The sequence below is a fragment of the Bufo bufo genome, chromosome 6, assembly GCF_905171765.1.
Source record: "Bufo bufo chromosome 6, aBufBuf1.1, whole genome shotgun sequence".
Taxonomy (NCBI): domain Eukaryota; kingdom Metazoa; phylum Chordata; class Amphibia; order Anura; family Bufonidae; genus Bufo; species Bufo bufo.
The window spans coordinates 31,820,697-31,837,756 of NC_053394.1; the positions used below are offsets into that span (position 1 = coordinate 31,820,697).

The 17,060-nt window shown below is 51.5% G+C and overlaps 1 protein-coding gene across 3 annotated transcripts in view; it reads right to left on the reverse strand.

Annotated features, from left to right (window-relative positions):
- Positions 1–10,213: 10,213 nt before the first annotated feature.
- The window catches only part of RRP12 (ribosomal RNA processing 12 homolog), a 49,839-nt gene continuing 42,992 nt past the window's right edge, over positions 10,214–17,060 (reverse strand). The window contains exons 28-34 of one of the 3 annotated variants that reach the window (XM_040435413.1): positions 15,899–16,068; positions 15,337–15,441; positions 14,393–14,442; positions 13,550–13,628; positions 12,579–12,646; positions 12,167–12,249; positions 10,214–11,240 (exon numbers count right to left, since the gene is read on the reverse strand). In XM_040435413.1, coding sequence (XP_040291347.1) covers positions 11,141–11,240; positions 12,167–12,249; positions 12,579–12,646; positions 13,550–13,628; positions 14,393–14,442; positions 15,337–15,441; positions 15,899–16,068 — 655 coding nt within the window. In that variant the 3' untranslated portion in view covers positions 10,214–11,140. Of the gene's footprint in view, positions 11,241–12,166; positions 12,250–12,578; positions 12,647–13,549; positions 13,629–14,388; positions 14,443–15,336; positions 15,442–15,898; positions 16,069–17,060 lie in introns of those variants that run through there. The other 2 variants (XM_040435412.1, XR_005779493.1) reach the window with 2 other exon arrangements.

Consider the following 17,060-nt stretch of genomic DNA (forward strand, 5'->3'; position numbering starts at 1 on the left):
TTGTATTACTTACCAGTAAAGTCTCTTTCTCGCTCTTCCTTGGGGGACACAGGAAACCATGGGTATAGCTCTGCTCCCTAGGAGGCGTGACACTAAGCGAAAGCTGTAAGCCCCTCCTCCATCAGCTATACCCTTCAGCCTGGAGAAGAGACTGCCAGTTGCGTGTCCAAGTAGTGAAAGATAACCACCAACCGGAAAAAGAACTGTCGAGCCCCAACGGGGGCAACCAAGCCGGAACCACCACTGTAACCCAATGAAGGGCGGGTGCTGTGTCCCCCAAGGAAGAGCGAGAAAGAGACTTTACTGGTAAGTAATACAAAAGTCTCCTTTTCTCGCCCATATTCCTTGGGGGACACAGGAAACCATGGGACGTTCCAGAGCAGTCCCAGAAGGGAGGGACCAGAACAAACTAGACCAACACCAGAGGCATCAATCAACTGCCGCCTGCAACACCAGACGGCCTAAAGCAGCGTCAGCCGACGCATGAGTATGCACCCTGTAGAACTTGGTGAAGGTGTGCAAGGAGGACCAAGTGGCCGCCTTGCAAATCTGCTCCGAAGAAGCCCGATTTCTCTGAGCCCAGGAAGCCCCGACCGCTCTAGTGGAGTGAGCGGTAACACCAAGGGGAGGAACCCTGCCCTTGGCGAGATAAGCCTCAGTAACAGCCATCTTGACAAAACGGGCGATAGCAACTTTGGATGCCGCCATCCCTCTGCGCGACCCTTCCGGGACCACAAAGAGCGAGTCAGTATGCCTGAAAGAGCTGGTTACTTCCAGGTAAATCTTGAGCGCCCTGACAACGTCCAGGCGATGAAGCTTCCTCTCCCGCGGATGGGAAGGGGAAGGACACAAAGAGGGGAGAACGATGTCCTCGTTCAGATGAAAGGCGGAGACCACCTTAGGAAGGAAGGAAGGGACCGGACGAAGAACCACCTTGTCCTGGTGGAACACTAGGAAAGGTTCCAGACAGGAGAGTGCAGCCAATTCGGACACCCTCCGAAGAGAGGTGATGGCTACAAGGAAAATAACCTTGCAGGACAGAAGTCGCAAGGAAACCGTCCGCAGAGGCTCGAAAGGAGAAGCCTGGAGCGCTGAGAGAACCAGGTTCAGGTCCCAGGGCGGTACCGGAGGGCGATACGGGGGAACCGCGTGAGCCACGCCCTGAAGGAAGCTCTTGACAGGACCAAGGGGGGCCAGTGGGCGCTGAAACAAAATGGACAGCGCAGATACCTGACCCTTCAAAGAACTAAGGCCTAGACCTTGGGCCAGTCCGCTCTGCAGGAAGGACAAAACGGTGGGGAGAGAAAAGCGGAGCGGAGGAATCCCCAGATCGGCACAGAACCCCAAAAAGGTCCTCCAGGTCCTATAATAGATCCTAGAAGAGGACGGCTTACGGGCGCGGATCATGGTGCGGACGACGTCCGCAGAAAAACCCCTACGTGTCAGGACGGTGGTCTCAACAACCACGCCGTCAAACGTAGGGACCCTAAACGCGGGTGGAAGATCGGTCCCTGAGAGAGAAGATCTTCCCTGGCGGGCAGCGGCCAGGGCGCGTCTGCCAGGAGCAGCATGAGGTCGGCATACCAAGACCGGCGGGGCCAGTCCGGAGCGACCAGAATCACCGAGACGCCTTCCGCCGCGATCTTCCGAAGGACCTTGGGCAGGAGAGGGATGGGAGGGAATATGTATGGGCGCGCGAAGCCTCGCCAAGGAAGAACGAGGGCGTCGGCTCCGCAAGCTCCCGGATCCCTGGCCCTGGACAGATAGGCGGGGACCTTGTGATTGAATTTTGAGGCCATGAGGTCCACGTCCGGTATGCCCCAACGAAGGCAAATGGCCTCGAATACCTCCGGGTGAAGAGACCACTCGCCGGGGTCGACGGTGGTGCGACTGAGGAAGTCCGCCGCCCAATTGTCCACCCCTGGAATAAAAATTGCAGATAGGGCCGGGACGTGGGCTTCCGCCCAACGGAGAATGCTGGAGACCTCCCGCATCGCAGCAGCGCTGCGAGTGCCCCCCTGGTGGTTTATGTACGCCACAGCCGTGGCGTTGTCTGATTGTACACGAACTGGATGACCCTTCAGCAGATGAGTCCAGTGTCGTAGAGACAGAAGGGCCGCTCTCAGTTCCAGGACATTGATCGAGAGTTTGGACTCCGATGGAGACCAAATGCCCTGGACGGATCGGGGAGGAAACACGCCTCCCCAGCCCGAGAGACTGGCATCGGTTGTAACCACCAACCAGTTGAGTGGCAGAAAGGACCTGCCCAGAAGAGGGGACTGTAACCACCAGCGGAGAGATGACCGCACCGGAGGCGAAAGATGGAAGGGATGATCCAGAGACTGCGGTGATTTGTCCCAGGAGGAGAGGATCGCCCGTTGGAGAGGGCGGGAGTGAAACTGCGCAAATGGGATCGCCTCGAAGCAGGCAACCATCTGCCCCAATACCCGCATGCAGAAGCGGAAAGACGGTCGACGGTGGAGAAGGAGACCCCGAACCGCCCCACGGAGGGTCAGACGTTTTTCCGAGGGAAGACGTACCTCCGCCGCTCCCGTGTCTAAAAGCATTCCCAGGAAGACGAGTTGTCTGGAGGGGGGAAGGGAGGACTTGGGGAAGTTGATGACCCAACCGAACCTCGCCAGAGTCTCTAGAGTGAGATCCACGCTGGCAACCGCTTGAGAAAGGGACGGAGCCTTGATGAGGATATCGTCCAAGTACGGTAGCAGAAAAACACCCCTGGAACGGAGTAAGGCTAAAACCGGGGCCAGGACCTTGGTGAACACCCGGGGGGCTGTTGCCAGCCCAAAGGGAAGGGCGACAAATTGGAAGTGGAGGTCCCCCACGGCGAATCGAAGGAAGCGATGGTGACACCGGGCTACCGGAACATGGAGGTAGGCATCCTGTATATCGATGGAAGACATGAAATCTCCCTGCTCCAGGGAAGCCACCGCGGAGCGGAGGGACTCCATCCGAAACCGTCGAAGGAGGAGAAAACGGTTGAGCTTTTTGAGGTCCAAAATGGGCCGCACCGAACCTCCCTTCTTGGGAACTACAAAGAGGTTCGAGTAGAACCCTTGGAATCTTTCCTCTGGAGGAACGGGGGTAATCACCCCCCTGTCCAGTAAGGCTTGAACGGCCGCGGAGAACGCAGCCGCGCCTTTCGGGTCCCGCGGCGGGCGGGAGCGAAAGAACCGATCCGGAGGGAAGGATGCAAATTCGATTTTGTATCCGGAGGACACAATTTCGAGGGCCCAGGCGTCGGAGACGTGAGCCATCCAGACGTCCTTGAAAAGGAGGAGCCGGCCCCCCACCCGGGTGGGTGGGGGCGCGCCTTCAGGCAGAGGACTGTTTTGCTGCGGGTGTGCGGGCAGCCTGCGGCTTGCGCCAGGATGGCTGCGCCCGAAAAAACGGCTTCCTACGCTTGTCCTGGGGAGGAGCCGAAGCGGCAGCTGTGGTGGGAGCCCCAGAGGCCCTGCGAGAGGACCGAAAACGAGACGCACCAGGGCGTCCGCGGGGGGCGCCCCTGGCTTGGGGTTGAGGAAGATGGGTGCTTTTACCACCCGTGGCCTCTGAAATAAGTTCGTCTAAGCGGACCCCGAAAAGGCGGGAACCCGCAAACGGTAGCCCCGCCAAGGAACGTTTGGAGGCAGCGTCCGCTTTCCAGACCTTCAGCCAGAGCTCCCTCCTGACGGCAACTGCCAGGGCGGAGGAGCGTGCAATAAGGGCTCCCGCATCAAGGGAGGCCTCACAGACAAAATTCCCGGCCCGAATAATAAGCTGGGCCAAGGAACGTAGGTCCTGGATGGGGACGTCTGAGTCCAACTCCTGTTCCAGCTGCGCACCCCAAGCAGAGATTGCTTTCCCTGCCCAAGCAGAGGCAAAAACCGGTCTGAGAGCAGAACCGGAGGCAGCAAAAATGCCCTTGGAAAGGGTCTCCATGCGACGGTCCTCCGCTGACTGAAGAGAGGACCCGTCGGGAACAGGGATGGCCGTGTTCTTTGACAGCCGAGCCACAGGGGGGTCCACCTTGGGTGGGGAAGACCAGGTGGCCACGACATCGGCTGGAAAAGGATAGCAAATGTCCAGCTTCTTTGGGTTGACAAAACGGGCGTCCGGGCGAGCCCAAGCCTTAGACACCACGGAGGAGAAATCAGAGTGGATTGGAAAGACTTTTGAGGCCTGCCTGGGTCTGATAAAGGAGACGCTAGCTGCGTCCGAACTAGGGGGGTCATCCTGCACCTTAAAGGTGTCACGAATATCAGAGATGAGTTGGCCCATCGCTGAGGCTAGCTTGGACGGCAGGGCCGAGTCCATTTCCAAATCTGAAACCGCCAATTCACCTTCAGAGAGCGAATCCTTTGGAGAGGAGAGGCCCGTCTGGGTGCGCACGCGTGGCGGAGAGAGTGAGGCCTCAGAGGAGGAGGCTCGCTCTACTCTAATACGCTTCTGAGAGTGCCTAGCTCGGGAGGGGTCACTAGGAGAGGGTGAACCCGCTGCAGCGGCAGAAGCAGTGGACCCGGAGGGCGCGACAGTCAGAGTGGCGTCCTGCGGGGTAGGTGGCCTGTCTATTAGGCGGCCCACGACATGAGTGAGGCTTTCCACGGCCTGGGACAGGGATCTAGCCCAGTCAGGCGGGTCAGAGGAAGCAGGGAGCGACACAGCGGGCGACTGAGGCTGCGGTGGAGCTCGGCATGCAGTACAGTGCGGATCAGACTGCCCCCGGGGAAAGGGTTCCCTACAAGCAGTACAGGCATGGTACCATGGCTTGGCGGCTGCAGAAGGGTCTGACATGGTGGAAAGATGTTGCACTTAAAGTGAGAACCAAGCAACAGTACTGTGGCACGGAGGGGGTTAACAGTCCTACCAGACCCGGCTGAGGAGGCTGTGGAGGAGAGGCAGCAGCACGGAGCTGAATGGCTTCAGGATCGCACGGCAGAGAGATGAACCCGGAAGTAGCGGAGCGCAGCGGCACGGAGCTGAATGTGTAAGGAAGCTCCGCCCCCCCTCTGCCGCGCTGAAGCCGAAGCAGAGCCGCGCGCGCGCGGCAAAATGATTTTAACCCCCAAGGATGTTGAAGTGCCGGCCATGAAATGGCGCCGTTCATGCCAAGAAAAAACGGCTCCCGCCGCGCCTGGATGTAGCAGACGGCTTGCTTGTCTGCAGCCGTCCCCTGTAAGGCAGCGTTCTAGGACTTGCCCAGATAAACTGCCCTCCAACTAAGCCCGGTAACGTCCCGATATGGGGGGGGGGGGGGGGGGGGCCGGGATTTGGGCGGTGAAGTGGAGGTCCCCTTGGACAATGTAGCAGTGGCCATGTTGGTAGCAGCGGTGGGAGGGAGGAAGGGGAGGCTGGAGCAGCCACTCTCACCATACGCTGTCTTCGCCCTCAGTCCATCCAGCGGGGGTCGCCCCTTCAGCTCCTGGCACCGCAGTGGCAGGAAGCCGGGGGAGGGACTTGGCGTGCGGGCGACCCTGAGCTGGCGGGACGCAGGGGAGCGAGGCTGCCCTGGTCCACCTTGTCTTCTGTGGGGGAGGCGGCAGTGCGGAATTACCGGCACTGGCGCAACTCAACCCCGGGAGAAACAGAGGGGTCTAATGCGCCTCTGTTGTCCCTGTAGGTAGAAAAAAACCGAATTAAAAAACAACAAATAACGTAAAAATAAAAAATCATAGGAAAACAACCCTGCATAAGCAGGGGGTGTCTTGCCTCCTTGGACACTAAGCAAAAACTGGCAGTCTCTTCTCCAGGCTGAAGGGTATAGCTGATGGAGGAGGGGCTTACAGCTTTCGCTTAGTGTCACGCCTCCTAGGGAGCAGAGCTATACCCATGGTTTCCTGTGTCCCCCAAGGAATATGGGCGAGAAAAAGGGGGGTCACGCACATGATCGGCAACGAATCCAGTGAGAGTGTAGCGTTCCGCCTATGGAAGGGGGGCACGCACATGGCCGGCAGCTAATCCAGTGAGAGTGCAGAGTTCCGCCTAAGGAAGGGGGTCGTGCACATGGCCAGCACCGTATCCGGTGAAAGTGCAGTATTCCGCCTAAAAAAAAAGGGGGTCATGCACATGATCGGCAACGAATCCAGTGAGAGTGTAGCGTTCCGCCTATGGAAGGGGGGCACGCACATGGCCAGCAGCGAATCCAGTGAGAGTGCCGTGTTCCACCTATGTAAGGGGGTCGTGCACATGGCCAGCATTGTATCCGGAGAAACTGCAGTAGGCCGCCAAAGAAAGGGTGATCATGCACAAGGCCAACCCGCAGTTAGGGAGAGTGCAGTATCACACCCAGGAGGGGGGTCCTGCACATGGCAGGCACCATAACTGGAGAGGGTGACGAATGTTGCCTACAGAAAAGGCATGCACCTTGACCAGCGCCGTAGCGCAGAGAGGGCAAAAAAAAACCCAGAAGGGGAAAAGAGAACCTGGCAGCGCCGCAGCCGGGGAGCGCGACACCATGCCGCCTATGGAAGGGGGGCATGTATACAGGCAGCACTCTGAGATGAGGCTGCAGCGTCCTGCGCAGCCCACAAGTCATATATATATAATAAATATTATTTTTTTTTTTTTAACACACAGCCTCACTGAGGCAGATGCCACCTACAGGGCACAGATCCACCCATACAGGCCCATCCTCTGTGGGCGGGGGAACCTCCAGGCGGGAAAAATTCGCGCCTGGAGAAGTTCCAGCCCCCTCCAACAGAGGCCTGAATTTTTGCGGCCTAGTAGGCCGTGAAGCTGGGGCCTAAATTTTTAGCGGCGCCCGGCGAACCGGGACCGCACAGTATTTAAAGTAGCGGCCGGGCCTACGGAGCGGCACATACCGGCCGCGGGTGCCCAACCCGCGGGCCGGAAGAGCCGGGGCCTAAATTTTTAGCGGCGCCCGGCTGACCGGGGCCGCAAGTACTTAAAGTACCAGCCGGGCCTACGGAGCGGCACATACCGGCCGCGGGTGCCCACCCCGCGAGCCGGGGACCCGGATAGAGCAGGATCATCTTGAAGTGGACACAAGACTTCGGCGCCCGGCCGACCGGAAGGTTCCGACGGTCGGCCGGGGCTGTTGAAGCGCTCCTTTGCAGGCCGCGGTGCCCACCCAGGTGTCCGGAAGTCAGGACCCTGCACCCGGCAGCCATTTTACCCCTGGAGCGGGCCCCTGGCCTAGAACAGCGCTCCATATGATTTCACCCCTGCCGGCAGCTACAACCACCTTTCCCCTGGACCGGTGCCCGTGAGAGCAGGGAGGGTCAGTGGCAGCAAGGCGCGGGCCCTCTGGCCCTGAAGTAGTGGCCGGTAAGAGGGAGGGGGACCCCGAGACCGGGTCTATGAGGGTGGGACGCCTGCATGACCCCTCCGTCAGGGGCAGCTAGGTGCGGACCTCCGCAGCTCCCTAGGCATTCCTCTTGTAGGAACAAGGGTGCCAATGTCCTGGAGGCCAGGAGAGAGGGAGCAGATGTCGCCCTGCGGCAGCCCAGGGCCAGCCTAGGTCTAGCAGGGACAGAAGGGTCCATAGGCCCAGGTAAGGGTCAGGCACGCAGGAGACCGAGGGGGGGGTACGTAGGGCTGGAGAAGCCAATCTCTCACCATAGCCGTCTTCACCCTCGGTCCGTTCCAGCAGGGTCGCCCCTTCAGCTACTGGCACCGTAGTGGCAGGACGCCGGGGGAGGGACTTGGCGTGCGGGCGACCCTTGCGCTGGCGGGATGCAGGGGAGCTAGGCTGCCCTGGTCCACCTTGCCTTCTGTGGGGGAGGCAGCAGTGCGGGTGATCGGCACTGGCGCAGCTCAACCCCGGGAGAACAGAGAGGACTAGTGCGTCTCTGTTATCCCTGATGATCTGGAACAAAAAGAAAATAAAACAAAGTAAAAATCTAAAATTGAAACAAGGAGAAACCAGCCCTGCAGAGCAGGGAGTGTCTTGCCTCCTTGGACACTAAGCAAAAACTGGCAGTCTCTCTCTCCAGGCTGAGGGTATAGCTGTGGAGGAGGGGCTTAACAGCTTTCACTTAGTGTCACGCCTCCTAGGGAGATGAGCTATACCCAAGGTCTTCTGTGTCCCCCAAGGAAATTGGGCGAGAAATTAAGAATTACTCCTTAGTAAGGAGCCAATTTTTATATGGGAAACCTCCAGCAGGGAAAAAAAAAGTGAATATATATCACCCAATGGTGCATATAAAAAGCAATCATTTCACCCAGGAGGAGGCTTACCGGGCTGAGGACCTTGGGAGGATCATCAGACTTCTCTGGAGGCAGAGACCTGCTTCCTTCTGGATCCAGGATGCGTCCGATTCTGAGAAAGCAGTCCCGATCCCATGCCGGCTTTCTCAAGACTTGAACTTCCGGGTCACCTGGTATGCGGCTGCTCGCTACGCCGATGTGCATTCCACAATCCGCGCCCACATGACCAGTTCCAGTGAGACTCCGGCCCTCCAGGAGAGACGCAATGCCGGCATACCTTCCTCCCATAGACCCTGCAGGAGCGTAATGGCCCAGGGCTGCCTGCAGCACAGGACTTAGGCCAAGGCAGACGGAGGGAGCAGTCTCTTGTCCCGGATGACGCCGCTCTGCATCAGCCCTCCTGAACATAGCCAGGGACAACTTGCCAAAGGCTGAGCGGTATCTAAGCAGGAGGGAACACCTGCTAGTCTCCACTTCATCCCAAGGGACAGGAAACAACTGGAGAAGGTAAAGGGGAGCAGGCTTTTAAATCTTTGTTCTCCATGTTGTTTCCTGTCACTGGGAGGCGGGCTACCCTCCTGTTTAGTGCCGTTGGGGAGGCATATGGAAAAATGCTGCAGTTTCACTGCTGATTCCATTCATTACCATGCAAAGAGTGAAATCCTCAATGAAGTCCACATGTAATACAAGTGAATTTTGTTGTGGAATTTCATGCAGATTTACTTATTGAAAAATGACTCCCATTGGGTGAATTCATCCTTAAAGGTAACAGTCACAGGGGCCAATTTTTTCACACCAGAATTTCCATGATTACGCAACAGAAATTCCACTCTTGGTTTGCCACAGATTTCATTCTCTGCATTGCAAAGTGTGAAATCTGTGGAGTAAACAGCATCATAAACTGACATTGGGGGGCGGACTGGGAACTTAAAGTGGCCCTGGGGGAAGAAAAAAAAAACAAAAACACTAAAAGTCTCCCCATGTTGTATACGGGTCAAAATTGAAAGAAGTTAGGGCCAACAATACAATATTGAGGGACAAAATACCGCCCCAGCAGTGTCTAATACCGCAGTGCATCACAAAATAATTTCTCAGCAGAACAAAATACCTCCCTAGAAGCTGCCCTTCGGTGTTGGCCAGCTCCAGCTACCACGATTTGTCCTTCTATTTCAGTGTCCTCAGGATGGCAATAAAGTTTAATTCAGGAGTGAAGAGGAAACCTGCGGCTGCTAGCCAAGTGCATAAGTATTAGGGCTCCGAGCTTTAATTAACTCTTGAGAGCATCAGATCATTACTTGACTGGTTGGCCACTTGCAGGAGCAGAATCTGCCAAAATAAAAAAGTTCATTATCATGAGCAGTGGGAATATGAACTTTCATTCTGCTCCTGCAAGTGCCCGCTGGTCTAAGTGTCAGCTGTACTGGTCACTGGTCTCCTACTTGGATGCTACAGCATTCACAACAGGCAAGAGGCTGTGAAGCCGTTCAGGGCAGAGAGCACTCCTCAGTGACGCTCCACTACCTGGGCACTTGCATGGGCAGAATCTGGAAGAGTAAAGCTGTGTATTAACACTACTCCTGATAATATAAGCTCCAGAAAAGGTATGTTTGCCCAGCTTTCCCCAACTGCCAACCTAGTGCTGGTAGCAGTTTTTATCATGTTCAAAACTGCAGAAAAGTTTCCTTTTAGGGATCAGGGGACGTCAGTTCACCATGCACCATGCAGAAGATTTAGCACCAAGCAAGAATGTGCAGCACTTTCCATGGGGTGTCAGAAAAGCTATAAGATCTAGGCTTATTTGCCCTAAATTGCGGATTGTAAAGGTTAGTAATGTCCACAATATACAGCATGCTAGCACTCGTTTTTGTGAATGTCCAGCTCTCAACTTCACTTTTAAGGTTAGATCATTTCCTTAGTATATCTTTAGAGATCAGAGCTGTTATTTTATCACAGCATGCAGACATATGACAACACAGTACGCTGTGAGCTCCCCCTAGTGGCAGCTGCAGGCAGACAGAATTATAGGATTTAACTTTAAGGTTTATATAGGAGAATTGTAGCTCTGCCCAATATAAAGATAAATGAAGAAATTAATTAGCAGAGAATATTTAATCGATTCAGATAAAAAGAACTAAGCTGGGGGTCTTCACGTCAAAGAGAAAAGGAAAAAAAACCCTCCTGTTTTGTAACTAAACATCTTTTACATACCCTATGATATACTATATAGAAGGATAAAAATTGACTCTAGTGCCGCCTACCCCATAAGTCTATGTTTGACCCGTAATGGAGCCTTAAAGGGTTATTCTGGTTACAAGTTATCACCGATCAATGGTAACTGGGACCAGACCTTCCATTAATCACGAGAATGGTAGTCCCCTGCCATAGGTGGCTGTAACGAGACCATTTACTTCTGGGGGAAATCTAATTTGGGTACTTGTAATAGAGAGAGTGCTGTCTGTAAGACCTTCCTATGCTTGCTCGGTCCCCACAAGGACAACCAAGACCTTCCATAGAAATACTGTACTATACATTATTAAAAGTTAGCCACAAACTTCTGCCATATGGTGATGGTTTTATGCAGTTAGCTGTTCAAGCAGTATCCTCCTGCCTCCAGGAACACAGCAGTGGAATGGATGTGGCAGCCGGGTGTTAATGTAAGGATCCATTGAAGAAGACGTCCCATAGTGATCAAGGTTTATTCAGCACAACAAACGGCACAGTCTTATTGAACCACATGAAATCGTGTCCCTTGAAAACAAAGAGCAAAGGAGCAGAGGGGAGGAACTTCTGCCACCGCTCCTCCTCACAGCAGTGATGAAGATGTCTCTTTCATGCTCTGGAACTATCACCGCTCAGTCAACCTCAAACCATAACTGTCTGTCCATGGGCAGAACGCGCATACACAGGGCACCAGACCAGGCAGACGATTGCACACAGTCCACACAGCGCTGTGGAGATGATGGGTGTGACGCTCTCATGATCTCCTGGCATTCTTCTTTTTCTTCCCGCTCAGGGCTCCTTTCTGTGCTGCTTTTACCAGACCTTTAAACTGACCCTGCATCTTTGCCTTTTTCCTGCAGGAGACAAAAAGTCAGTGATCATTAACCCTTTACTGCAGGCATCCTCAAACTGCGGCCCTCCAGCAGTTGTAAAACTACAACTCCCACAATGCCCTGTAGGCTGATACCTGTAGGCTGTTCGGGCATGCTGGGAGTTGTAGTTTTGCAACAGCTGGAGGGCCGCAGTTTGAGGACGCCTGCTTTACTATCTTTATGTATATAAGAAGTATCGTAAACGAGTGTCATTCCATTCTGTTGTAATAATCTGGACTTGGAGATCTCTCCACACCAACTGTTGCAAAACTACAACACCCAGCATGCTATGACAGCCGCGGCACAGCCTGCTAGAAGTTGTAGGTCTGTGGATAACTGGTATAGTTCATTAAGGGTTGCATTTTGGTTTACCCACTGCTTCCAACCCTACACTCAGATATCATGTTACATAGGCTTTACTGGGTCATACACCGGCATTGTGAATAGCATGAATGTGTCGAGAAATACAGGTAAAACTCGAAAAATTTGAATATCGTGCAAAAGTTGATTTATTTCAGTAATGCAACTTAAAATTAGAATTTTGTGAAACGGTTCAATATTCTAGGCTCAAAGTGTCACACTCTAGTCAGCTAATTAATCCATACCCCCTGAGCAAAGGGGACCTCAAAATTGAGACTTTGGGGGTTTCATAAGCTGTAAGCCATAATCATCCAAATTATAACAAATAAAGGCTTGAAATATCTCGCTTTGCATGTAATGAGTCTCTCATATGTTAGTTTCACATTTTAAGTTGCATTACTGAAATAAATGAACTTTGCACGATATCCTAATTTTTGGAGTTTCACCTGTACATAAAGTCACAGCAGCCTGGCTTCTAAGGAGCGATACGATGCACAATACTGGCATACAATATGGTCCTTGCCCTTTAAAGGTAACGCGTGTCTCACCTGCGGTTGAGCTTTGACTTGTTCAGGGGTATGTAGGCGTAAGGGTCGTGTTTGCCTTTCTGTTTTATGTCACCTTTTCCTTTCTGGAAAGAGAAAAAAAAAAAAAAACAGCCAAAGTGAGAACTACTACCCTCAACATAGACAGTGCAATCAACAGCAAACCACAAATTATACTGAGCCACGAGGGGCATTCATAAAGGGCCTGTGGACAGTATACAGTATTCAGGACAGAACTATGAAGATATAGACTATTATTCCCGGGGGAATCTAGGGAAGAATACCTCCATGATATGGAATGTGATAGAGCACGGCAATCCCCTCCTCACCAGGGAATTCTTCTAGTAAAACGTATAAAACTGGAGGATTAATATAGGCCTCTACATTTAGATAGCTGCTGCATTATGGAAGTTACCTTCGACTTGTAGGCTCTTCCGAACTCGGGCTTTTTGGAAAGAGGTCTGTGTATTCCCGTGCCACCAGCTGTTGAGAAAGGAAACAAGAATTTATTATCATGGCTGCGGCGGAAAACGACATGACAGAGCGGGTACGTGACATGAAACGAGCTGTAATCCCCTGCTTATAGGTAAATTATCTGTATCTACCAGACCATAAAGCTGTAATATAATGAAGGTCAGGCCAAGCGAGTTAAATCCCAGAGGAAAAGTCTTCCGCATGATGTGCGCCATCAATGCACAGGATTAAACACAGCATGAAATTCACTATTTCCTACAGTAAATGTATTCTAGCGCCGACGCTGACAAATCTTCCACATAACTGACAAGGAACATAGAATGGAGCTCCCGGGGGGAGAACTTCACCAGTAACAGTTGTAAGCAATAAACAGACAACTACAACTTCCAACATTTTACCTGCATTGAACAGATTGTTGTTACGGCTGTATGTGGTTAGACTGGATTCAATTGCCCCCAGTCCTTAGCTGTGAGAAGTATCAGGGCAAGTAGAGGCTCTGGGTGTAAACAGGAACGTTCACATTGAAATGGATAAGTGTCTGACTGATGGTGATAAAATGGGATCCTAACCCGCAAGTGTGCATGCTCGCCCGCCACTCCATTTATACAGGAGGAAGAAGGATCCTGTTCTTGTGAAAGCCAAGAGCCCCAGTGGTTGGACCCCATCAATAAGAAACCTATCCCCTATACTGTGGATAGGAAATAGGTTTAAAATCTGGTACAGCCCCTTTAAATCCTTGTGTGACGTGAAATCCAATCTACTATTCCCTGTTATCAGTCGGTTCAGGCTAAGAGTAGGATTTCCCTATGGAATGACAAAGCCCTGGAAGGCGACTTTATCTCACATGTCATTAGTCCTGAGCACATACATGTGTGTGATGGATTACCAGCAGCCATCTTTAGGTCGGTTTACCTTTATACTGTGACGTCTTCTCTGCAGTTTCGCCATCTTCATCATTATCTTCCCGGAATCTCTTCTTCTGCGCTTTTTTCTGTGGACACCGATAAGAAATAGGTCATCAAGTATTCCAAAGAAAGTGGGAACAGAGTCTAGATAAAGGCAGCACGTAATTAATATGTTTCACAAACATCAAACATCCTGAACGCTACGTCTATACTGAAAGCGACCCGCTGCCCTATACCGTGTGCTAGGATAGCAGTGATGTTGCATCCTTAAAGGGGTTGTGCTGCATTTAAAAAGTATCCCCTAACCAAAGGGAAGGCGTTTGATCCACGCAGACTGACTGCTGGGACCCCCACCAATCATGAGATCGGGGATACCCCCTGTATGAATGGGACGGGGCTCGAGAGAGAGTGCACACGCTCTGTGAAACTACAAAGAGACGCTCAGTACAGTATTAGGCAAGGTCAGGCGGTGCCATAGAGATGAAGTGAGTGTGCACGCTCGGCCACCGCTCCAATCATACAGGGGCACACAGGACTCCCATTCTTGTGACCAGGGTCCATGCAGCCGGACACTTATCACCTATCCTTTGGATACGAGATACTATATAAACTTGGCACAAGCCTAGACGTGACATGTTACTGGAGACTGTGTTCCCACATATCGTGAGTACAACCGCATCTAACGCACAGACGTATTTCTAGTTGGCCTGATCTGAGCACATCCAGATGTAACGTAATGGCGGCATTATATGAGAACGTGGTTGTGGATCTCACCGCTAGTAGAGTTACCTAATCGATACCTGCACGTTGCTGTTCAATAAATGGTAAGTGACTGCGTGCCAAAACTTACAGTTCGAAGCCCAACTTCTTCCATGAGATCTGCCATCTCCTCATCCACGCCTGCCAATCAAGACCACAAATAGTTTTTAAAAAAAAAAGCCCCGGCCATAAAGATTACAGATGTTCAACAAGAGTCCGAAGTATCAATGCCATATTATTTTAAGTGCTTTTTTCCCCCCACATGACTCAGCAGTACATATGATTTGAGAAAATTAGAATCTTCCTTAAAGGGGTTTTCCAGGATTAGAATGTGTGATTGTTAGGGGTCCGACACCAATCAGCTGTTCGAAGAGACTGCAGCAGTCTGGTGGCCACTGCAGTCTCCTCACAGCGCCATACATTGTATAGTGGCTGTGCTTGGTATTACAGCCCAAGTCCATTCACTTGAAAGGAACCGAGCAACACATAGGCCACGTGATCAACACGACTTCACCGGCCTAGGAAGAGGCCGCAGCGCTCACTAGCCTCTTCATAGCTGATCAGCAGAGGTGGCCAATCCTCCTAGATCCAATATTGATGACTGAGCGTGAGGATAGGTCATCAATATTTTATTCCCAGAAAACACCTTTAAGATCTAGCCGCCTGGGGTTCTGCAACCCAGTGGTGGTCGTGCTTGATCACTATAGGAAAAAGCCACAGACTCTCTGGATGCCGGGGCACGTGGGAGTGCACATAGGCATAAGCTCGCATTTGTGCTGCAGCAGTGGCCGTAATCCCTGGAAACGAGCCGTGTAGAACGTGATGGAAAAATTAATCCAGCCAGCAAAGGAAGCAATACGGACAATCACAATACATTAGTAAGTGCCTTGTATTAACTCATCTGCTGAAGTTAGACAACCCCTTCCAGTATTTCAGCTAGAGACATTTACAGTTCACATATAGGTATAGGCAATCCACCGCAGGTCTAGTGACATCTCCTCTGGTATGTGTCCAGGTCACACATAGCGCACGTACCTTTTGACTTCTCTTCAGCTTCATCGTCCTTGATAATGAGCCGGCCGTCTGACGTGACTTTGAAGTCGTGGCTCTTCTTGCTGTTCTTCACACCTGGTTTTGTGGCTGTGAAAGAGAAATACTTCATATCAGGTACAATAATACATGGTTATTCTGATGGTGCGGACCATGGAAGTGTAATAGGACACGCTAATGATATTACACTGTGTTCTTGGAGAGAACTTGCTTATTAAACTGATAAGAATACGGCTTAAATTAGTGTTTATGAGGTCAGGCGATCCGTGGCCATAGCAGAGATAAGGCTGGACAGATGGAACTCAGGACAGGCAGTCTGCAAATAGACTGATGGTTAACCACACACGTATCACAAAAACTGCTGAAAATTTTTAATAAAGACCAGCTGAAAAAATAATCTTTAGCCCAAACTGAGTAAAAAGCAATCATTACAATGATTAAACTAGGACAGATGGCTATCTAGTCCACAGCACATAAATAACAGCGTGTTCTAACCCTACGATGCACAGACAGAGCCTCCACAGGTTATTTTCATTTTATAACCCACCTAGTACGCGCTGAGCAGCGTTCGCATCGAGAAAATTCAGCGGCTCATCTCCTTCTCCTTCCTTGAGCCAGGCCTTGCTCATCTGCCTGACTTGTTTCTTCTGCTGCTTTGTCCGCTTCTTATCCTCTTCCTCCTCCTCCTCATCTGTATCTGCCAAGATGTCCTCTATGCTAAAAATGAAAGAATCCCAGTGAGTGAGTCACAGCTCTTCAAGGTGCACTTCCCATTCCAAAAAATGTTCTAAAGTTTTTTTAAACTCTGTACCGATTATACCTCTATGAGGAGTGCAAATCCCCTGCATAGAATAAACAAGTAAAAGAATAACATGCTAAATTCCAGCAGCCACCACTAGGGGGAGCTCATCAGCTTACTGCATAATGTATTATACAATGAACTCTACAATAAAACCGAATGCAGAATGCTCCCCCTAGTGGTGGCTGCAGAACCTTAGGATTTATCTATGCAGATTTTGCAGTCCAGTCTTTAAAAAAATAATAATATTTTTTTAAAAATTAAAAAAAATCAGCACATAAAGTTGGACACAATAATAACGAAGTTTAATAATGAGTCACGTGTACAGATTCTTTCAGCTCAAACTGTACTCTTTACAACGTGGCTGCAGTGCTACATGGCATCCAAACTTTCTGAATACCTGCAGACTACAGATACCAAAAGTTCTGATTGTCTAATTGTCACTGAGGGCAATTGCGGATGGATTAAAAGATAATATTTAGGGTGCCAGCATGTTTGCGGCCAAGCTGCTATAAGCACCTGCGGATTACCACTAATTGGAAGGCTGTGCCTCTCCTTGCTGCGGATTCAAGTATAGGTGCCAACCCGGTAACCATTGGTAAACTGCGTGTGGTTAGCTTGGCCGGCTGCATATTTAATAGCACCTTTAGTGTTCATTGCTCATTAAAGAGGTTTTTAAAAGCGGTCCCAGCAATTGAATAAAGTAATAAAACAATGTATACCATGAAGAAATATATACCAGCGCTACTGCTTCAGTCCTCCATGCTGGGTTTGGCTGCAGTGACAACGCACCTGTATACCATACATGACAGATGCAGCCAGAAGTATACGGGCAAGTCATCACCACAGCCAAGAAGATAACGTCATAGCAGCAGTGGCCAGGATCAGACCGGCAGTACTGGGCAGGGAA